General features: G+C 50.0%; 1 protein-coding gene across 3 annotated transcripts in view; it reads left to right on the top strand.

The window, feature by feature from the left end:
* HSPA12A (heat shock protein family A (Hsp70) member 12A) overlaps window positions 1–22,623 on the top strand; it is a 161,767-nt gene that overhangs the window by 130,291 nt on the left and 8,853 nt on the right. For all 3 annotated transcript variants that reach the window (XM_058544079.1, XM_058544080.1, XM_058544081.1), the window contains 6 exons: window positions 459–645; window positions 2,813–2,917; window positions 9,193–9,309; window positions 17,548–17,719; window positions 21,300–21,386; window positions 21,959–22,063. In XM_058544079.1, coding sequence (XP_058400062.1) covers window positions 459–645; window positions 2,813–2,917; window positions 9,193–9,309; window positions 17,548–17,719; window positions 21,300–21,386; window positions 21,959–22,063 — 773 coding nt within the window. The remainder of the gene's footprint in view (window positions 1–458; window positions 646–2,812; window positions 2,918–9,192; window positions 9,310–17,547; window positions 17,720–21,299; window positions 21,387–21,958; window positions 22,064–22,623) is intronic.

The raw sequence follows: 22,623 nt of genomic DNA, 5'->3' as shown, positions 1-22,623 counted from the left end.
CTGGCACCTCTGCCTTCTCTGACCCCTCATTTCCATCTGATAAGGCAGATATTTATGTGTTTATATCCTACTTTGTTTCAAAGAGGATTCAAATCAGCTTTACATCTGCTATTGAGTGCTTGCAAATTAAAAAACCAAAAACCCATTACCTACTAGGTTGTGAGTTATCTGAAGGCAGAGACATGATTGTTTTGTCTCTGCGTCACCAGCACCTGGCACTCTGTGGAAGGGCAGTAAACGCTGAGCAAGAACCTGGCACTGCCCCTTTCTTTTTTCTTTTTAACTGAAGTTCTGTCTCTAGTCGCTACTCAACCCGCTGAACCAGAGTGCGCCTGTAGCAGCAGCTGTGAGTACCCACATCTGTAACAGTCATGCACACAGTAGGTACTCAAGTCAGGGCTGACTGAACTGGGATTGCAAAAGAAGGTCCCATAACCTCTGCCTTTCCTTGGTGGCAGGCGATGGGAAGGAGGGGACCCTGGGGTGTCCAACCAGAAGACTCCGACCACCATCTTGTTGACCCCCGAGAGGAAATTCCACAGCTTCGGGTATGCCGCCAGGGACTTTTACCACGACCTGGATCCCAACGAGGCCAAGCAGTGGCTGTACCTGGAGAAGTTCAAGATGAAGCTGCATACCACGGGGGTAGGCGAGCCCCTCTCTGGCCCCAGGTCCTCCGCATTAGAGAGCGAAGCTTCCTCCAGCCTTGGGGGCAGGGATCTTTCCAACCCAGGGGGCCCTCAGGTTTCTCCCGAGCAGAACTGGATGTCCATTTACCCTGATTTTAGAAACAGCCTGGAGCACACAACACTTTTGTGGAGTACACTGCACTCTCTGATGTACACGTGGGCAGGGAGATGTTGAGAATGTTGAACAACTTGTTTGCCTTGGAGGCTGAGTGATGAGAGGGCTAGGGGCTCCCTGCCGGGCCAGAAGATCCCCTCCAGGTGCTGGATTGTTGGGAGATGGGGGGATCCTGAAGGAGGGACTCGGGGGCTGGGGGCATTTGGTGGGCTCATGACAGTAGCTCTTAACTAACCAGTTTGGAAGTAACAACCAGTAACAACTGGCCCGTTAACTCTCTATGTGGGGAGGGAGTAGCTCAGGAAATCAAGGGCCCAATAAGTGGAGGTCCAGCTCCCAAAGCAGTTCTGCTCCAGCATGCCCGTGTTCTGTGAGACGTCTGTGTCAGTTAGGGCCCCGCCCCAAAGCTTCATGGAAAAGGTTGGGCCAGAGGATAGAGTTTTCTCAATTTAAGCATTTTAGCCCTTAAATTTTCCTTAACTCTCGATACTTAGAGATGCAGGATGGCAATAGTGTTTAAGATCATGGACTCTGGGGCCAGACGGCCTGGGTTTAAATCCTGCCTCTGCCACCTCTGAGATACTTAATCCAAGTCACTTAACCTCTCTGTGCCTTGTTTTACCTTATCTGGAAAATGGAGACACTGATAATGCCTTCTTCATGGGGATGTTGTAAGGGTTAAGTGAATGAAAATACACCAAACTCTTAGCACCGGGCTACTTCTTAGTTAAGTTCTAGTCAATTGCTAGCTCGTATTATTATTGCTTTTATTCGCTTTTAAGTGTGTGCAGATGACAAAACAAATGTTAATGGCAGCCCAGCAGCCAGCACCCTGCCTCCCGAGGCTCTGTGCTCGTCGCTGTGGTTGTCCCTCTCTGAAGCGGACCGACTTCTGCTAGAAACGCACCCTTCCCGTTTCGCCGGGTGGGATTCAGTGCCGAATAGCAGTCTTGTGCAAGTGGGAGCACAGGAATTTTTTCACTTGGCGTTCTTTTCAGTTCTGAGCCCCTGGCTTCCTGGTGCTTGGCCACCTGTCTGAGCCTGGGAGCCATCGCCCAAAAGCTGGGGTGTCTTTGCTGAGCATCAGGGGTCGGAGGTGGCTGGTTGGGAGGAGTGAGCTTGCGTGGATGCGTCAGGATGACTGACAGGCTCCACGAGGCTGGTTTAGCCGCTTGGTGCCCCTTCACGCTCCGAAGCACAGCCTAATTACCCCGTCTGGATCAGTCTGAAGCCCCACTGATTTTTTTCCCCGGGTAGTAACGAGCCTGTTGGTTCTGGGAGATTTGGGCGCTTCCTTCTGATGTTTGATCCCACCTGCTCATTCTCACCGCGCGGGGACTTTTCTCGTCATTTTTTAATGACCTCAGTCCACCCAGCCTCTCACGGAGCATCCTCCACCCGAGGACCGCACTCGGCTGCTGCTTTCGCTTCTGGCGGAGGAAGGGAGGCAGCGATGCTGGGCTCCCAGTGGGTTAGACAGCGCAAGCCTTAAAATAGGAGCTCTTCTATTTTGGTGACTTGGTTGGCAGCTCATTGAGGAATGAAAGCTTCACGTCTGTTTAGCATCATGCACGTCAGCGAGTTGGCATGATTATTTAAGCCTCCATTAGAGGGACTCCCAAGGGTGACCAAGTGTGTACGAGTGTGGAAACAGTATGTAAATTGCACGGGGAGTGGCGCCTGCTGCCTCTTCTCTCTTCCTGGGCTCTGGCGCTGCCCGAAAACCTCACTCCCAGAGGACCCAGGAGACAGAGAGCGAGAAAGAGGGAGGGAGGGAAGGAGGGACAAGTGAAGGTGGGGCTGAAGGGACAGCCAGGCCCCCTACACAGAAGAGGACAATGCTGCCAGGCCCATCTCGAGGGACAAGCCATCCTATTCTGCTCCTGAAACATCGGGAAACACAAATATGGCTCACGGGGTTCACCAAATCTCCAAGGAGCAGCTCCCAACGCCAGAGGGTATGTCTCTCCTTTGTCTTCTGACTGTTTCATCCTTCTCCTCCTATCAGGACCTCACCATGGATACAGACCTGATGGCAGCAAACGGCAAGAAAGTCAAAGCCCTTGAAATCTTTGCCTACGCCCTGCAATACTTTAAGGAGCAGGCACTGAAGGTAGGACACAGGCCAGTGCCTGGGGGAGGAGGTGGTGCACCCGCCAGCGAGGGGAGCAGGTCCGGCCTTGAGGGAGAGAGTATGGGCTTTGAACTCAGAAAGCAGATGCACCCTCATGCGGTGCTGATGGGAATGGAAAATGGTGCAGCTGCTGTGGAAAACAGGCTGGCCGGTCCTCCAAAGGTTAAACACAGAGTTACCATATGACCCAGCAATCCCACTCCTAGGCATATACCTAAAAGAAATGAAAACATATAGTCACATAAAAACTCATACATGAATGTTTATAGCAGCACTATTCATAATAATTAAATAGCAGAAACAACCCAAATGCCCATCAGTGGATGAATGGGTAGCTAAATGGAGTCTATCCATACAATGGAATATTACTCAGCTAGAAAAAGGAATGAAGTACTGACACATGCTACAGCGTGGATGAACCTTGAAAACATTATGCTAAGTAAAAGAAGTGAGATACAAAAGGCCGCATACTGTATTATTTCATTTGTATGAAATGTCCAGAAGAGGCAAATCCATAGAGACAGAAAGTAGACTAGTGGTTGCCAGGGGCTGGGGGGAGTGGGAATGAAGGGTGACTGCTCCAGTGTATGGGTTTCTTTCTGGGGTGATGAAATTAGACAGTGGTGATGGTTGCACAACCCTGCGAATATAGTAAAACACACTGAATTTTACACTTTAAAAAGGTGAATTTTATGGGAATTATATCTTAGTAAAAAAACAGTAAGAAAGAAAGGCAGGAGACACACGTGGCAGCTGTGAGATCTTGGGTGAGATGCTTAATCTCTCCGATACCCACGCTCCTAACCTGAAGAGGGGGCCAGGTACTGTACCTTGTGGGTCGTTTGACATGAGATGAAATATTAGACGTGAAGTGCCTCCCTCAGGGCCTGGCACAGAGTAAACACCTGGTAAATGGTGGCTGCTGTCCCTCCTCCTCCTCCTCTATGCCCCTGCCAGACCCCGTGGAAGAAGCTGGTGTGTGAGCCCCTTGGATGGCACTTGCAAAGGTTTGTGCAGTGATGGCCCAGAATGTGGAAAACCACTGATTTCTAAGTGGAAGGTAGCTGTCCAGTCAGTGTCTCCTCCCGTGGGCATGGAGATGAGTGGGCGTAAAACAGATGATTAAAGCCTTGTGTATTAACTTTATCCTTTTTTCCCCCAAAAAGAATTGGGAACTTGGGAAGCATTCTGTATTATGTGATCACTAGAAGAAATTTAGTGAATTCTAGAAATAGATAGATGAGAATTCTAGAACTAGGGCTAGAAGGAGACAAAGAAGGAGAACATTAATACTGCTTTCACCCACTTAAGTACCTTCTTTTTTTTGGAGTACTTTCTATGTGCCAGGTCCTGTACAAGTTCTGACAGTGTAGAAATGAACACAGTACGAAGGAGTATGCAATCAGTGGGTCAGCGTTGTTGGGGGGTAACTGTGGGTGTTCAGTGAAGGCAGAGCTCCTGCCCCATGGGCAGCAGCAGGGAAGGTTCCCCGGAGGAAGTGGATTGGGGGCCTCTCTCTGGCAGCAGCTAGAATGGCGGGTGTTTCAAGCTGGTGGAATGGCACAAGAACAGCTCAGGGGAAAGAAAACACAGCCAGCATTGTGGGAAGCGGCAGTTTGTCGTGGGAGAAGGGCGAGGCTGGGGATAGACTGGGGACAGTGTGCTCGGGACGAGATTGGGCAAAGCCTCAAATGCCAGGCTAAGCAACTTCTTGGGTAATGGGGAACCAAAGGATTTCTAGCAGAGAATGCCGTGGCCGCAGGGACGGTGTTAGAGGGAGGGAGACCCTAGAGTCCCGAGGACCTGTAGGGTGGGGGAAAGCCGTGTGGAAGCAGCTGCCTCAGATCCTGAAGCAGGTTTGTCTGAGGGCTGAGGGTGAGGCTCTGAGGCGCAGAGAACAGTGGGGTCATCTGGGGAACATGGAACCAGGAAGAGAGAGGGGGTAAGGGGAAGAGACGAAGTGGTTCCTGGGAAAAAATGCTTCCACCAGAGAGGGAGAGGGGAGAGGGCTGAAAGGAAGTGGAAGGAGAGGGGCTGGTTCGCTTTCAGGAAGACGGTGACCAGACGAAGGCAGGAGTGTGGTGAGGCCTGGGGGAAGCAGAGCGCCATTGTTCCAGGCAGCAGCAAAGCAGGAGAGGCAGCGCACAGAGAGGGGACCTCTGTCAGCTGAAGAGCAAGGGTCCCAGAGGGTCGGGCTCAGCACTTGGTGGCCCAGGAGGCCAGGTGGAGGCCCGTGTGCCTGTACCACACGTGGCAAGTCTGAGAAAGATGAAGGGCCAGAGGGAGGCAGAGTACCCGGGGGGCCTCCGGATTGAGAGGAGCAGCCGTGGGGCCTCGGGGAAAATTTAGGACTTGAGAAAGTCCACGACGTTGGAGCGTGTTTCAAGTTGGCTGAGAGGAAAGGCGTGAACAGCCCATCTCAGAAGGGGAGGGAGGAGGTGCAGGGGGCCGAAGGTCACGCAGGGACGTGGGTGGGTGGGTGGATGGTTGTGAACATGTCAGCTCAGCCAGAGGCTCCGGGAATCTGCTAGCACCTTCTCCCGGCAGGGAACATGTTGTGAAGAAATTCTGTGAAGAAAAGCTGTTTGAGGAGATTTATAGGAACGAGGCTCTTGACAAGAGGGCTGGCTGGTATTTGAGGGACAAATGGATTCAGAGAAGGGGATTATTGCATGTTGGACCAGAATAAGCTACAGTAGAATATCTCAGAAATCACAGACATGGCGCAGTCTCGTCCTTCAGGAAGGAAGCAGGTGAGAGTGGCTGACGTGATGAGGGGTTCTCTTAATGCCAGGCTCCTTTTCCTTCCACGCTGTTCTCCATCCACTGGCGATCAGACAGCTTATCTAAACAACTCTCCGCGTAGCCGAGGAAGCCCATCAGTCATGTTCAAGCCTCTTCTGTTCAGAGAGTTTAAAATAGCCTGGATGGTGAGAGGCGGCATGCTTAGAGTCCTTCTCAGCTCACAGCATGCGCTCACCTGCTTTTAAAGCCCAATGCAGACCTGCAAGGCAATAAAACAGGATAAAAAACAAAAACAGAAAAACGGCTGTTTAACGTTGGCCTAAAGCAGAGATGTTTCTTTAAAACATGTCAAAAAAAAGTTTACTAAACGTACTTAACACTCCTGAACTGTACACTTAAAAATGGTTATGACGGTAAATTTTATGTTACAAGGATTTTATCACAATTAAAAATGAAAAACTTTTAGAAGGAAAAAGAAAGTTTACTGATGAAAGAGGAAGTTATTTCAGTGAGAGGCTGAGTGAGTCCCAAGAAAACTATTTGAAACAACAAGGAAAAAGGAGACACCTGTCAGGAAAAAAAAAGAAATCGCCAGCCTATTAATCTCCTGAAACGTGTCCCCAGAGCTGAGTGTGATGCAGAAGCGCGTTAGTGTGAGTTTAGGTTTGAGTTCAGATTTGTCTGGTGAATGTGGCAACAGAGGGAGGGGAAGGAAGGAAGTAACATTTATCAGAGGTCTTCTCTGGCCTGGACGTTTCTCTGTGTATTCTCATTTAATCTTGCCAGTAATGCCGTGGGTTAGTTTTATCCTCCCCATTTTACAGATGGGAATATTGAGTCTGAGAACTAGTCCAGAGACATATTTTGGCTACATGGACCTGGTGGAAACCTCTGATCTTCTGCCCATCCCATCTATCCACATGGGCCCCACTGGTGTGGTTTAACCTTCACCAAAGGTTAAGGGCAGCATGGTTCTTGCCTAGGTCATGTCGTTCACATCCTTTCCGTCCTGCCAGGAAAACTCCCCTGATCTGCTGGGCTTGCTGTAAGGTAGATGACAGTGACAACGTGGACAGCAACTGCCACCACTGTTAAGTATTAGTGTGGGTCAGGCACTGTTCTAGATACAAGACCACTTGTAACAACTTAGATAAGACCTTGGCCTTCAGAGTCAAGATGGACCTGGGTCTGGCTCCAGATTTTGACTCTGCCACTTTCTAGCTGTGTAGTCATCAAAAAGATACTGAACATATCTAGGCCTTAGTTTCCCATCTGTACAAAGGGGCACAGTTATTTATTATTATTATTTTTTTCAATTATTTTATTGAGGTCATATTGGTTTATAACATTGGGTAATTTCAGGTGTACATTGTTATATATCAGTTTCTGTATAGACTGCATCGTGCTTACCCTCAATAGTCTAGTTTTTATCTGTCACCATACATATGTGCCCCTTTACCCCTTTTGCCCACCCCCCACCACCCCCATCACCTCTGGTAACCACTAATCTATTCTCTTTATCCATGAGTTTATTTATCTTCCACATATGAGTGAAATCATATGGTGTTTGTCTTTCTCTGTCTGACTTATTTTGCATAACATAATACCCTCAAGGTCCATCCATGTTGTTGCAAATGGGATGATTTTGTCTTTTTTTATGGCTGAATAGTATTCCATTGTGTGTATATATATACCACATCTTTATCTATTCATCAGCTGATGGGCACTTGGGTTGATTCCACATATTGGCTATTGTGAATAGTGCTGCAGTGCACATACGGGTGCATAAATCTCTTTGAATTGTTGATTTCATGTTCTTTGGATAAATATCCAGTAGTGGGATAGCTGGATGGCATGGTATTTCTGTTTTTAATATTTTGAGAAATCTCCATACTGTTTTCCATAGTGACTGCACCAGTTTGCATTCCCACAGCAGTGTAAGAGGGTTCCCTTTTCTCTACATCCTCTCCAAAGTTTGTTATTTTTTGTCTTGGTAATTCTAGCCATTCTGACAGGCATAGGGCAATATCTCATTGTAGTTTTGATTTGCATTTCCCTCATAATTAGTGATGTTGAACATCTTTTCATGTGCCTGTTGGCCGTCTGTATATCTTCTTTGGAAAAACGTCTGTGTAGATCCTCTGCCCATTTTTTGATCAGGTTGTTTTTTTGTTGTTGAGTTATATGAGTTCTTTATATATTTTGGAGATTAACCATTTGTTGGATATATGATTTGCAAGTATTTTTTCCCAGTTGGTGGGTTGTCTTTGTTTTGTTGATGGTTTCCTTTGCCTTGCAGAAGCTTTTTAGTCTGATTTAGTCCCATTTGTTTATTTTTCCTTTTGTTTCCCTTGCCTCAGTAGACATTGTATTCGAAAAGATGCAGCTAAGACTGATGTCAAAGAGTGTACTGCCTATATTTTCTTCTAGGAGTTTTATGGTTTAAGGTCTTACATTCAAGTCTTTAATCCATTTTGAGTTAATTTTTGTGTATGGTGTAAGATAATGGTCTACTTTCATTCTTTTGCATGTGGCTGTCCAGTTTTCCTAACACCATTTATTGAAGAGACTTTCCTTTCTCCATTGTATGTTCTTTGCTCCCTTGCTGAAGATTAGCTATCCATAGACGTGTAGGTTTATTTCTGGGCTTTCAATTCTGTTCCAGTGATCTGTGTGTCTGTTTTTGTGCCAGTACCGTGCTGTTTTGATTACTATAGCTTTATAGTATATTTTGAAGTCAGGGATTGTGATGCCTCCAGCTTTGTTCTTTTTTTTCTCAGAATTGCTTCAGCTATTTGGGGTCTTTGTTGTTCCATATAAGTGTTAGGATTCTTTGTTCTATTTCTGTGAAGAACGTCATTGGGATTCTGATTGGGATGGCATTGAATCCATAGATTGCTTTAGGTAACATGGACATTTTAACTATGTTTTTTCTTCCAATCCATGAGCATGAAATATCATTCCATTTCTTTATATCTTCTTCAGTTTCTTTCAATAATGTCTTATAGTTTTTCAGTGTATAGGTCTTTCACTACAAGGGGCACAGTTATAATCCCTTCCTAACAGGATTCTTCACTGGGTTAATGGAGGTGAGGTATGCAAAGTGCTTACCAAGGTTATACACCGTAAGCTCTCAGTAAATGTAGCTCAGAAAATGATCAATCCTCCCAACAAGTTTATGAGCTAGGTATTCTTATCCGCATTGTACAGATGAGGAAACTGAGGCCTGAGAGGTTGTCACATGCCCAAATTCACGTGACTAGGAAGTGGCAAAGGCCTCTGATCTGCTTGCCTCCTGCCTGCCGTCATGTTCAGTGAGTGAAAGGAGCTAGGAGCTCACTGCTTGCTGACTATTCAGAAAACAGACCCTGGTTTGTTCAGCAGGCTGTGGCATAGACGCCCCAAGAGTTCATGGCCAGGAAGCCTGGATTCTCAGCAAAGCCGCAGGAAGCCACGTCCTCAGGGACCAGCTATGTTCACTTGACCTGCTACGTTTTCCTTGGCTTTAGGAGCTGAGCGACCAGGCAGGTTCGGACTTTGAGAACTCTGATGTCAGATGGGTCATCACGGTGCCTGCCATCTGGAAACAGCCCGCCAAGCAGTTCATGAGACAAGCTGCCTACCAGGTGAGTGTGGGGGTAGGGGGGTCCAAGATGGCCATGGTGGTGGCTGTCCCCCCTCTCGGTTTTCCCCCAGCATTCACAAGCCTCCTTGGGAGGCAGTGAGGGGTCTCCCACAGGCAGGGAACCAGGAGCCTTCCCATCCCTCAGCGTCCTCCTGCAGGAGGAACAGGGGTCAGACCCAGAGGGGAGGAGCTGGGCTGGGTCTTCCTTCTGGCTTTATGCATTTCCAGGTCGTGTGTCCGCTGTAGATTCTCTGGGACTAGGATTTCAAGCTGGGGCTCAGAGACATTTCTCCATGGGTGAATGGAAGTGAGAACCTCAGGGAAAAGCCTTGGGAAACAAGAATATTTGAATACGGAAGGAATAAAGACAAGGCCAATGGCCACGAACTGGGCAGATCAGCTTGGAGGCTGAAAGCTGCTCATATGCAGCTGGGAAATAATGGAAAGACAATTGTGCACATCGTGCACATTGTACCTTATGAGCAACGAGGAGCAGGTATGCTCGCCCCAGACAGGGGTGATGGCTGCCAGACCTGCATGGTGGCAGACACCCGGATGAGGGCAGTGGCATGGTGAAGGAGCATGCAAGTCACCATGGCACCAGAGCATTCCAGTGCCAATGGCCAGCCCATCCCTTGTGGGCGCTGAGGGTGCCACAAACCCTCATGGCCTCCAACCTTCATGCTGTTTGCAGACAACTTTTGCCACGACGGGGCTCCCGTGAGAGTCTGCTTCATCACAAGCATGGCTGGCCGTACTGACCTGCTGTTCTGATCCCCAGGACAGAGCAGGCTCCTGTTGTACTTAATCCCCCTCGATGAATGCCCACCCTGGGGCCTGGGTCAACTCTCTGTGCGCTGAGCGCCAGCTTTCAGAGCCTTCAACCTGAGCTGGGCTGGGGAAATCACCGGGGTAATAGATGTCCCCTTACCCCTGCCATGCCTCTCAGGAGACAACCACCTTTTCCAGGGAACATACCTGACGGTGAGTTTGTGGCCACATGTATGAAGCTTTCCTCTCAAAACATCCACCAAATCAACCCTGAGCACCGGATATAGTGACATGGCCCTGGGCACATTGGTGTCATGAATTGAACTCGATGCCTAGGGCTTTACTCCAGGGGGCAGGTAGAGCTCAAGGAAGGGCAGTGTCCCCTCCTTTCACTCTGTCCCGTTCCCTTCCCTCCCCTGCCCCAGACTGTCTCCTCTGCTCTCCCCTTCCTCTGTTCAGCGTGAGAATCTGGCTCAGTCTATGTATCTGCCAAAAATAGATTTGTTTTTCTAGGGATGAAGGAAGAGGGTGGAAGTTCCAGAAGGAGGCAACTTCTTTAAAAAGGAAGAAACACAAGTGCAGTGTAGCTGTCTACAGAAGCCCCGGGCATCCTGGAGCTTTGCCGTAGTGTCATCCTCAGGCAGTATCTAAAGACGGGACGCCGGGACACGCTGTCTACAAAGACACGGCCCAGCATTCGGAGTTTTTCCCAGGAAGGATACTCAAGATTCATGGTTTTGACTCTCATTTCCCAGCCCACAGGAAGACTTTAGCAACAAATCTGTGACCCGGAAAAGGGTCAGTTCTTATTTTTAGCCTGAAGAAGAAAGAGGAGCAGTGACTGGTCGATTTGTTAGGGCTGTTGCAGCCCCGGGCCAGCTCCTGCAAGGACTACCTCTCCGAGCGGGTGGGGGAGAGGCATCTGACACTGCCCCCGCCCCAGGAGGAAACAAGGCAGGAGGGGGCGTGCCATCCTCTGGGGTTTGGCAGAATCAAAGTGGCACCTCAGAGAGTGGAACGGTCAGCAGTTCCTGGTCAGGGCAGATGTGACCAGCGTTGATGGACCTGGGGAATTTGCTTTCTGAAGCCCAGCGACGCTGCAGGCCAGCCTGTCCTCTCGATGCTGTGTAACTTTTGTCTGGTGCAGTGTTCATGCAGCTTAATTTTGGGCCCTTTGTAATTCTGGTTTCATACTTGTGTTCGGTGTATACTCACTGAATGGATTTGAAGATAGCAGGGACTGTTCAGTCATTCTTTATTCACTCATTCATGTATTCATTGAACAGACCTATGCTGGGGCCTTCTGTGTGCCAGGACTGGGGTAGGCGCTGGATTCATATCCCCTGCGACCAAGACAGGCCCTGCTCTCGAGTTGCTCTCAGCTCAGTGGTTCACTGAAGTCTTTCGTACTTCCAGGAGAGGGGCAGAGGGCGTGTTAGGGGCACAGTCGCTTTGCCAGCTTCTCTGCAGGCTCTCTAGCCTGTCTTCTGGGAGAGTCCCCAGGACAAAATGGAAATGAAGCTTGTTATTCTGTGGCCAAAATTAGCATCTCTCCAACTCTCCTTCCTCACTCCCCATTTATTATACAGAATAAGAAAGTTGCCTACCTGTGATGGTTAATTTTATTTGTAAACTTGACTGGGCCAAGGGGTGCCCAGATATTTGGTCAAACATCATTCTGAGTGTTGCTGTGAGGGTGTTTTTGAATGAGATAAACATTTAAATTGATTGACTGATTAAAGCAGATTGCCCTCCCTAAGGTGGGAGGACCTCTTCCAATCAGTTGAAGGCCTGTATAGAACAAAAGCTGAACCTCCCTAGAGTAAGAGGGAATTCCTCCTTCCTGCCTGCCTTCAGACTGGGACATTGGTTTTTTCTTGCCTTTGGACTTGAACTGAAACATCGCCTCTTCCTGGGTCTTGAGCCTGCCGGCAAGGGAACTAACCATACCATCGGCTCTCCTGGTTCTCCAGCTTGCCGACCGCAGATCTTGGAACTTGTCAGTCTACATAATTGTGTGAGCCAACTCGTTATAATACATCTCTTTCTATATATACATACAGTCACGCGCCACATAACGATGCTTCAGTCAATGATGGACTGCTATATGACGGTGGTTCTGTGAGATTAGTACCATCTAGTCCAGGTGTGTAGTAGGCTACACCATCTGGGTTTGTGTAAGTACAGTCCATGATGTTCGCACAACAGTGAAATCACCTAACAATGCATTTCTCAGAACGTATCCCCATTGTTAAGCGACGCATGACTGTACATCCTACTGGTTTTGTTTCTCTGGAGAACCGTTTTGTTTCTCTGGAGAACCCTGACTAATACAGAACCTGAACAAAAAACACAGTTCTTGGCCCAGCCAGCCTCTGAGGTCTGACAGTGCCCACCAACACTTCCACCCAAGGTGCCGCATCAGCCTGGCCTCAGGCGGAAGAGCTGGAAGGAGGAGGTGGAACAGCGCTTTGTCAGGGCAGCTAGGAAACTGGTCCTAGCCACGCTGGTTGCCTGTGGGAAATGGAGCCCCTCCTTCCAGGCCTATCAGAGGTCCCCTGAGCCCAAGTTCATGGCACAGTCACGTGGGGCCTGACCTTCATCCTTCCACCGGCCTGGTGGAGGAGGATGGGGCCTGGATGCAGTGCGGGAGATGGGGCAGCATCTCCCATGGGAGAGGCAGGATGTGGATGGAGTGGATGTTCCGGGGCCTCTGCTCAGAGGTCTGTGAGTGAGGGCTACAGAGCACTTTATACAGATACAGTTTATCTGTGAAACTCCAAACTCTTGTGTCAAGTGCTTATTGAAAAAGTGGGTTAAATCTCCATCTTTTATAATTCACAGCCTTGGGACATCTTTAGACTCTTGACGAACGTTCAGTGAAAAGATGGTAGCAGAAAGAACAGGTGAGCCCTCTTCTGACACCTTCAGAAAAGACCTAGAACGGGAGATAGTCCCCAGTCTTGAGAGCATCATGGATAGGAAACAGTCCAGTTTATTTCTAGAGGCATTTTGCCTAAAATGTGTAGCTCTGGTAGGTTCCAGAAACCTGTTACATAATGATGTTCCCCTACGTACAATGATCTCATCTAACACAGAGTTGCAGCTTGCCTTTGCCTCCCTTTTTGAACAAACTGCAGTGAAAAATAATCATATCAGGAGAAAAAAAACAGCAACCTCATGACAGTCAGAACTGGTGCAGCTGTGGCCCTTTGCAGCTTGACACCAGGCCAGCAGAGCGCTCGGCCTCTCTGGCCATTTTTCTCAGCTGTGGACACAGTCCCTGGTGGGTCTCCCTAGCCAAGTGCAGGGCCGAGAAGCAGAGGTTGGTGTAAGCACCCCCGTCTGACCCTGGGCTCCCTGGAGTGCAGTTTCCTCCCCCACCTGCTCCCCCCAAGCTTGTGACCACGAGGCAGCCCTCTAAAAAACTACTACGATGGTGCTCCTGCTGTCCCAGATTCATGGAGGAGTCAAATGGGCTAGCGTCCTCTTGGTTCGGACACTTTCTGTTTGTGGAGTCCCCCGGTCACATCTGCGGAATGCTCTCGTTCAGTGTCACAGAGACGAGGGCCAGGAAATTGCAGAATAGAGGCTGGCTCTATTCAGCCAAGGATAAAGGATGGTCAATTCATTTGCTGCCCTCTGAGCACCAACTATGTGCTTCGGACAAGAAGACCTGACTGCTGCCCTTAGGAAACGTACCATCTCACAGGAGAGGCTAGACATGTCAGCATCCATCTATAGTTGGAGACAGTGTGCTAAGTGCTCTGCTGGGACGATGGAGGGAGAGCTCACATCCACCGGAACAGTAGCCAGGAGATACCAGCTCCAGAGGCCGAGTTAGCAAAAGCAGTGCTCTCCTGCTTTGGTTGACCGTGGCCTGATCCCAGGCCAATAGACCCCAGGTCTCCTGACAGCTGCCAGGCCAGAGGGCTTCTGCTGAGAAGACTAAGTGTTTATGCAGAAACAAAGCTTACACTTCCAGGCCCTGGATCCTTCTGCCCAGAGATAAAGACATCTGGGTTTTTGAGAGTGATGGATTCTTTCGCATTTCCTCCTTTTCTTGGAGTCCACAAGCAGCTGGGACCCCTCCTGGGGAGATGTAATCTACACAGAGCCAGCTGCCTCCTCTTGCCTCTCCCCCTCAGCTCTCCACTGTGGCCTCCCTGGGAGTTTGCTGGTGGGGACATGGCCCCTCACTCTCACTGGAGAGCGTGACGGGCTGGTTCAAGCAAAGGAGTGTGGGTACTTTGTCCTGGGCCTCCCAGACACTGCTGGACCCCTCCCCTCTGGTTTGGGGTGTTCTTCACCTCCGCTTTCTGTCTGTATCTTCCCCCGAGTACCATGGGGAACCCCCATGGAAATGGCTCAAAGCTTTTGCTGTGGAGCTGAGGCCAGCCCAGCTGGGGAGGGACAGATGAGAGGCTTCGCTTGAGGGGTGCAGCCATGCTCTTCAGGGCTCTCGAGTCAGCCTGTGTGTCTTACGTCTTTGGGATGTGGGAGACCCAGCAGGGCATTGACTTGCTGGATCATGTCAGTCACACCCCAGGCACATTTGGACACCCTCAAGTTGTATACTGTTACTCAAGGCTCTTTACTCCTCTGGACTTCTTGATTTGATTTTCTGCACAGATATTTCACATAAATCAGAGTTCCCGCTCAGAATTTTAGGCAAGGTGTGGAGAGGAAAGAGGTTCCTGCTCCTCGCTCTCCCCTCCTGTCCCCCATTCCCAGGCAGAGGCCTGGCTGCTCCAGGACTGCCACGTGGGAGCCACCTGGCAGGTTGACCTCCCAGGGGAACATGATGATGTAATGTGCCTTTTTTTTTTTTTGGTGAGGAAGATGTGCCCTGAGCTAACATCTGTTGCCAATCCTCCTCTTTTTGCTGAGGAAGATTCGCTCTGGGCTAACATCTGTGCCCATCTTCCTCTACTTTACTTTACATGTGGGATGCCTGCCACAGCGTGGCTTGATAAGCAGTGCATAGGTCCATGCCTGGGATCCGAACCTGCAAACCCTGGGCTGCTGAAGTGGAGCACGTGAACTTAACCACTATGCCACCGGGCTGGCCCCAGTAATGTGCCTTTTGAGTGGGCAGAGCCTTGACCTTTCCTCCTTCACACTGAGTCCCTGGCGCCACTCTGGTGCTCTACTTGTCTGCCCCCGCCCAAATTTATTTTCCATTCTGAACTTTGGAAGAGTCTTATTCATCTAGGGCTGGCTCTTTATTTGTAGCTCGTCTTTCCTTTGTCCTCATCCCATGTTGTGGAAGCTGGGCCTGTTAGCTTCTATTCTAGGAGGTCCTTGACTTAACAAACCCAAGATGGAAAAATCAGTTTGTGAGAGCTGTTCTGTAGAGGGCGCTCCTCTTGGTTTTATTTTGGATTTCTTCTGAGACCCTGGGGATTAAGGTTCAGAGGTTTTGCCATTCCTGGTGGCACTTCTCCTGTGTAACCCATGTCCTCTTTCACTGGGCACTGTGACCTTCAGCTATCTTTGTGCTAAGGATGTCTGACGTGATCCTCTGAGAACGTGAGGCTGGGGGCGGGGGGCTTTTAATCTCTTGAATAGGGAGTAGGGGGACATCTTGTCATACATCTGTGTCAGTGGCCTGTTGACCCATGTTAGCTAAGGGCAGAGCTGGCCTCTCTGACCCGGGGACCGAGGTGATGGGCATAGATGCTGCCTCTGTGGTTGGCGGCAGCCAAGGGTACCAGGCTGTAAGGAGGCAGGTTCCCTGTGGATGGAGCGGGACGTGTGCACAGTTCCAGTCCGGTTTTCTAAAGGTCAGTCATCCAGAAGGGGTTCTACCACTTGTCGTGAGGCATTCAGTATTGGCAAAGTGGAGACTTTCAGTCACCTGCCTGCTGATGGTATCTCGTTAAGATGTAATTAATTGGTTCATTTTGGGTATAGTAATCACAGAGAATTAATGACTGCAAGTATAGGCAGTGCTGACCCAGAGTGAATGAGTAAAGGGATTGCACCTTTAAACCAGTTGAGGAGGGAGTGCTGGAGTATTAGAGGCCCCCGGGGAGTTTTGTCCGAGTACAGAGGCCTGGGCGCCACCCCAGGAACTGGAGTTCCTGAGAGCAGGAGAGCTGAGAAGCCATTAAAGAGCTGGTCTGCACGCTTGAGACCTGGGCCTGGGCTGGCTCTGCCACTTACGGTGGGATAACTGTCCTGGTTTTAGCACTGAAAGTCCCCTGTCCCAGGAAACCCGGGACAGTGGGTCACCCTACCTCTCTGGGCCTTGGCTTCCTTCTGCATACGGTGATGGAGCTGGACAAAAGGCATTTCTGATATTCTAACCTGAACCCCCCTCCCCTCCTTGTCCAATAATTGACCCTCCTAAGCCCCTTCAGCCTGTGACCCTAGGCAGCTTCTCCTGGTGAGAGGTCATTGTACATGTGTGACATTAGGCAACCTTCTGTCCCTGGTCTACAGGATGAGTCCACTAACCTCACGGGCCTGGCGTAGAACTGGGGGTCTTCTCCCAAGTGAGTGCGGCACGAGGGCGGCATCCAGGGTTCCCTAGCAAACAACAACAAAGACAAACACAGCAGTGATGGAGACGGAACGTGCTTCTGTTCTCCATCGTGCTGGCAACCAAGGAAACCCCGTGGGTTTGAACAGCTTCAGCGAGGAGGCGAGACCTCCTGCTCTAGTTGAAGGCCGCGAGAGGTGGCAGGGACCTTCTAGAGGCCAAGCCAGGCTCGTTTCTCTGAGCACCCTTGGGAAGGTAGTTCTGGAGCCTCCTGGGCTGGCCCTTCTTATGGTCTGGAGGCACTGTGACTGGCACAAGCCAGATGTCACAGAGCAGAAGCATTTCTGCTGTTAAAGGGATACAGGCTTTGAATAGGATACTGCCAGCTGCCTCTCGACCCACACCCTAGAAAGTGAGGGGGTCTGTGGGGTTCTGGGAGGGGCTTTCTCCTGGGGCCCTCCTGGTGCTCTGGAGATAACAGGTCAGGTTCCCAAACAGCAAAATCAGATGCTTGCCTAGCTGAGGTCCAGCGATGGCCCGTTTGTTTCGTAGGCCACCAAAGATTGGGGTTTGCTCCGACTCGGTCAGGCCACGTGGCCAGTTGTAACCGGAAACAGACCATCTGCCTTCCCTCCTGTAATGGTTTTCAAAGTTTTAGGGCCTTTCCTCCTCCATGCTTCTCAGTCCTGGGCCAAGCAAGCCCCAAATGCAAGAGGCCCTGTGGCCCAGAGAGCCTTGCGTTTCTCAGGGTGCTTGTATGTTTCCTTTGGCCACTCCCTGGTGTTTAGGTATCTGGCTTGGGGCCCAGCACCCGATCACCCCCAATTTTAAGCCCTGCAGAGGCCTGTGAATTGGGAGTGAATTTCCCAAACAAGCAGAGCGTAAGTGTCCCTTCCTTGGGCGTACCAGCCCAAGGCATGGGTGTCCTCGGAGCTGTCCCGTCCAGGGACCTGAGTCCCAGCCTCTGCTTCTGTCTTCCAGGCAGGCCTGGCCTCCCCCGAGAACTCGGAGCAGCTCATCATAGCCCTGGAGCCCGAGGCGGCCTCCATCTACTGCCGGAAGCTGCGACTGCACCAGATGATCGAGCTGAGCAGCAAGGCGGTGGTCAATGGGTACAGCTCCAGTGATACAGTAGGAGCTGGGTTTGCACAGGGTACCTCCTGCTCTCTCTCTCCCCCTCCCTGCGCTCTCCCCTCCTGCCCCCTGCATGTTTCTCTGCCTCTGATTATTTAAAGACACCTAGCGCTGTAAAGAATCAAGATGCTCTCGGAGGAGGTTTGCTTTAAGCACCTCTGTGTTCAGCCCCCCTACCTGGCCCCACCAAGGACCCCCCTAAACTCAGCCATCATTACCTTGGTTCATCACCCACCCACGTGCCTTAGGAGGGGGAGCGCGCTTCTCTCCAAGAACCTGAAGGTGGCCTGAAAGCAGTCCTTGGCTTTGCATTTTACTAGGCTCCTAATCTTTCCTGTGTATTAACTGATTCTTGATCTAATCCCCTTGCCTGTTATTAATTGCTCCATCAAGACTATTGACTTATTGCTGACTCACTCATTGGGCTGCTTGTGTGATGAGCTCATTATGTGTCTTAGCCATAAACCCGGGAGAGTTTAAACCACAGATGAAAAAGGCTGACTTGTCCTTGACCTGTTGGTGCTCATTTAGCTGTGGGAAGGAGCACCACCTAGGGAGACCCAGGATGGAGCTTTTCCCCCTTAATATTTACCAGTATGCAAGTTGGTCACAATCTTGGTCCCCAGAACTACTTTCCCTGGTATCCAGGGCTCTGTGGGTCTGTCCAGGGTCATGGGGTTTGCAGATACCCTGGGTCAGGGTCAAAGCCACCAATGTGAATGGGTGTGGGTGCTAATCGGGAGCAGGGTAGGGGTAGCACTGTGCACACAGCTCTGAGCCCCGTTCCCAGATGAGGGCCTCGAGGGCAGACACCCCCCCCCCATGCCCACCCCATCCTGCCCTGGAAGGCGCGGGAGGAGGAGAGGGTGATGTTAGTGAGGACTGTCTCCGCTGTTACCCCACGGCCTTGTCTCCACATTGTCCTTGGTCCCCACACCGGAGCCTGTCTCTGCACACCCTGAGGCACTGGGGCCAGGCTCACCCTTAGCAGGCGCACATTCCTGCCTAGACGGTGCTGAGCCATTTCCTCCAGGCCTCTTCACAGGGTGACTGCCCCAGAGGCCACCGCTCTGCATTTTCAACCTGAGATTGAGGAGTCTGCGAACCTCAGCCACAGGACCATGGCAAAACATTCGCTCGTCAGCAGCCTGCCCGTGGCTGTGTGTCAGCACCTCAGATCTGCTTCATCCAGAATGAATGGAAACAGGCTTCCCTTTAAATCTGAGGGCTTTTTTCTAAAATGCTTGGCCTCTCCCAAGCATGCCGAGGCTAGCCTTACTGCTAGCTAAATCAAGTGCTTTAATGTCCTAAACACTCAGGACAGTATATTTATTTAAATTTCCTTCCCCATTGTTTTAATTGGAAAAAAGAGGACTGACTGAATGGGCTTTATACTTACATGCTGATTCTTACTCAGCTTGTTCATAAACAGAAATTACCGTCAGAATTGGCTAAGTCTAGACAGCCCTTCTTAATACTCCTTCCGGATAACACTCATATCTGAGGGGGATGCCTGGTTTTGAATGCTTGCTCAGTTTTGGGGTTTCTTTCCTTTAACATATCCTGTCTACCCCACACTGCTCTGTGGCTGTGCCCCGTGTCTTGTAGAATTTGCTGTTGTCTCATGTGCTCAGAGGGTGTTTGGTTTTTGAAATCCTCAAACTGTTGGCCACCAGCCTTCAGAGGGGCAGTGAGGCAGAGGTTCTGTCTTGGCCTTGCTGTGCAGTTAGAACCTCTCTCCCAGGAGGAGGGGGTGCTGTCTGGGAGGCCTGGCAGAGCACTTCCTCAGGAGCACCCAGGATGGCGTGAGTGCCCTGAGACCCCCGGGCCATTCTCTGCCTCCTGATGTTCCCTCATGATGGTGCCCGGTGGACACCTCTGAGGAGAATGGAGCCCGTACTCTGCCCCCAGCACCGCAGGGTTTGCTGTCGGTATTATTTTACTCCAAGAGGAGTTAATGAGATTAGTAAAGGATACATTTTTCACAATCTTAGGCTTAATTTGCCTAAAAAGTGGGATAATTTTTTGAGAGCTCAGAAAAGGTTTTATTAACCCCGCTTGGCCGTTCTTTATGAACGCCATTTTGTTAGCCATCTAGATTGTTTTAGAAAACCAAGTGTGCACCACAGAGTCTATAGTATAAATGTAGTGCTGGCCGAGGAGAGAAGCCCCGAGTTTGGGGACCCCTCCCAGGCCTGCAGAAACTCTTTACTTGGGGTCGGACGGCCTCTCCACTACAGACCAGGGCCCAGGGAACTTAGAGCTGGCGGGGGTTTGCCATGCTAATCCCCAGAGAAGACGCTGTTTTGCAAACACTGTGCTCCTTGCTGAAAGAGGCTAGAGGGTCAAGGGTCCTTTATTGGATAACCGGTAACAGACGGATTTGTAGGGCAATTCAAAGTCAGCAGCACTTGCTTAGGGACTAAAAAAATTGGTGGGGCAAGATGCGGGGAGCCGCAGAGCAGTGGACTGCGCCTGCATCTGTAAAATCAAGTTGCTCTAAATCGTTCATGGCCATTTGTCGGGTGCCGGGCTCATCCTCAGTGCTCTCCCTTGATCACCTACTGTGTGCCAGTGTCACACTGGGTGCTGAGGAGAAATCAGAGAACTGGTCCCTGCTCTGCCTGTGAGGAGCTTAGCCCAAGTATTATTATCCCCGTGTTATGGATGAGGAAACTGAGGCCCAGAGCGGTTAATGATTTGTCCAGATTCCCACGCTGGCTGTGCCCTGCTGCTTCCCAGGTACCTCTCAGCACCTTTCCCATCTCTTACCATTGTAGTCTGCTTTTTCAGACTTCGCTGTAGATTGCTGAACCTCAAAGCAGGCATGAGGGCCTGTGGTCCGAGGGTTAATTTTGGGCTGCCAGACAGAGTCGTGGGAACTGCAAGTCCCTTAACCTCCCTGACCTGGTGTCCTCATCTGGACAGAGGATGATGATTTGTGCCCTGTCTGCCCCACGGGGTTATCAGGGCGGCCTCCAGGAGATGAAATACCCCATGCGAGGCATCACAGCTGCTAAGCACCTGGAGCCACAGCTCCAGCCAGGTTGTCCTGCAGTGTTCAGGAAAAAGGCAGCACTGGGCTTTTGCTGGGTTCAGACGCGCCACCTTGTGGCTGAAGAGCATATTGGCTTCAACAGGGTCAGGAAATCGCTTTGGACCTGTGTTTATCCAGGATCCACTTAGGAAAACACCCCATATTCCTTGTATCAGGCAAAGTTCCTGGATGTGAAATTGTTTAATCACGTGCACTGCAGGCTGCTTGGCAGAGGCTTCCCCTGGGGGCAGCAAAGCCAGGAAACTGACCGATGTTATTAACCCGTTCCACAAAAAATGTCATCGGAGAAAGATCTCATCAGGGAGAGCTTTTCAGCAGGGCACAGGCCAACACTGCCATGCAGATGAAGGCTGGTGGAAATAGCTACTGCTCTGGAAGGGCTGGCTTTGTGATTCCCGATGCATTTATGTAATCATTTTGGTTGAGTATCACTGAATGTTCCATCCCGAAACCTCCTGCTGTTGCCTCCACTGATTGCAGATGACTGCTTGCTTTTTCATGCTTTTTTACCCGTCGTCATTTTCTTTCCGTTGGCCCCTAGCTAAGGAACACGTACGGCGTAATCGGCAGAGTCGGACCTTTTTGGTGGAGAACGTCATAGGAGAAATCTGGTCCGAGCTGGAGGAAGGTAGTGTCCTTGAGTGTCTTTTGCCCTTGCTGGATCTTTTTTTGTGCTGCTGGCAAAAATGCATTCCTATTTGTTCCTTTTGCACTTTTGGAAAATGTTCAAAATCAGTTAGTTTTAAAGACCACTCACCCAAGGAGAGCTCTTTTGTAGCTATAATTTTGCATGTTGTAAAGCCATATAGACTCTTCAGAAGAGAGGTAGGAAATGGAACTCACTGGTTCCGGAGTAAGTCTTCTGTTAAACAGCAGTCCGTTTTATGGTGCCATTAACTTGGCAGCAAGTTGTCTGCTTGTACATGCCATGTATGCAGCAGGGTGTGACATGAATGCTTTAGTCTTAAAGATTCCCTCACTTGGGTTCTTTATCATCCATGCTAACCATCACTCCTGGGAAGACATTATTGCATTCTCTTTAGTCATGGATAACTCGCTGTGCAGCTAATTAACAAAACCATTGTACTAATGAGAAGTGTTGACGGCACTTAGGTGGGTACACCGAGTCATCACCCGCCAGCTTGTTTCAGGATGGGGTTGACAAGCGGCCCATGTAAAGGATGGTTGTTTTTGTACCAGGTGACAAGTATGTGGTTGTGGACAGTGGCGGTGGCACAGTAGACTTGACAGTCCATCAGATACGGTTACCAGAGGGACACCTTAAAGAACTGTATAAAGCAACAGGTGAGCCCCTGCATGGCTGATTTTCTCACACCTGAGCCATTTCACCCGTATCAGATTTCCCTCGGCATTTCCTTCTCTCAATGTGGGATTGAGACAGGAGAGGATACCGAAGCTTCTGTGACACTGGAGAGCCAAATGCAGTTAAATGTTCTTAAAACACAAACCACTGTACCTTTAGTGTAAAGTGAGCCTGTTTCAGATCCTGGCCAAGGGAGTTTGTTTCTGAAAGTTCTGGAAGGATGTGATTGTAACCTGATGTCACCTATGATTGAGTGCTATGATTAAGCCTTCTAGGGAGGTCCCAGGACACCAGGTCTTGGATCAAGATTGCCAAAGCAGACAACAGGCTCCTTTGCTTGGTGGAGGTGGGGATGATGAGTGATTAGTAGGTCGCAGGGACGAGACAAGGCCTGCTGGTTATCCAGAGCCTGTCCTTGGATTTCTTGGGTGGGAATACCATGATGCTCCTAGTTAGGTAAATGTCTTGATTTTATTTAAAGTGCAATTGATATTAAACAGATTGTTGACGAGTGATTTCTATAAGAAAAAGTTTCTCCATG

The sequence above is a fragment of the Diceros bicornis genome, chromosome 6 (assembly GCF_020826845.1).
Source record: "Diceros bicornis minor isolate mBicDic1 chromosome 6, mDicBic1.mat.cur, whole genome shotgun sequence".
NCBI lineage: Eukaryota > Metazoa > Chordata > Mammalia > Perissodactyla > Rhinocerotidae > Diceros > Diceros bicornis.
The sequence above is the reverse complement of the archived record's forward strand: the minus strand, read 5'-3'. Positions and strand labels throughout refer to the sequence as shown.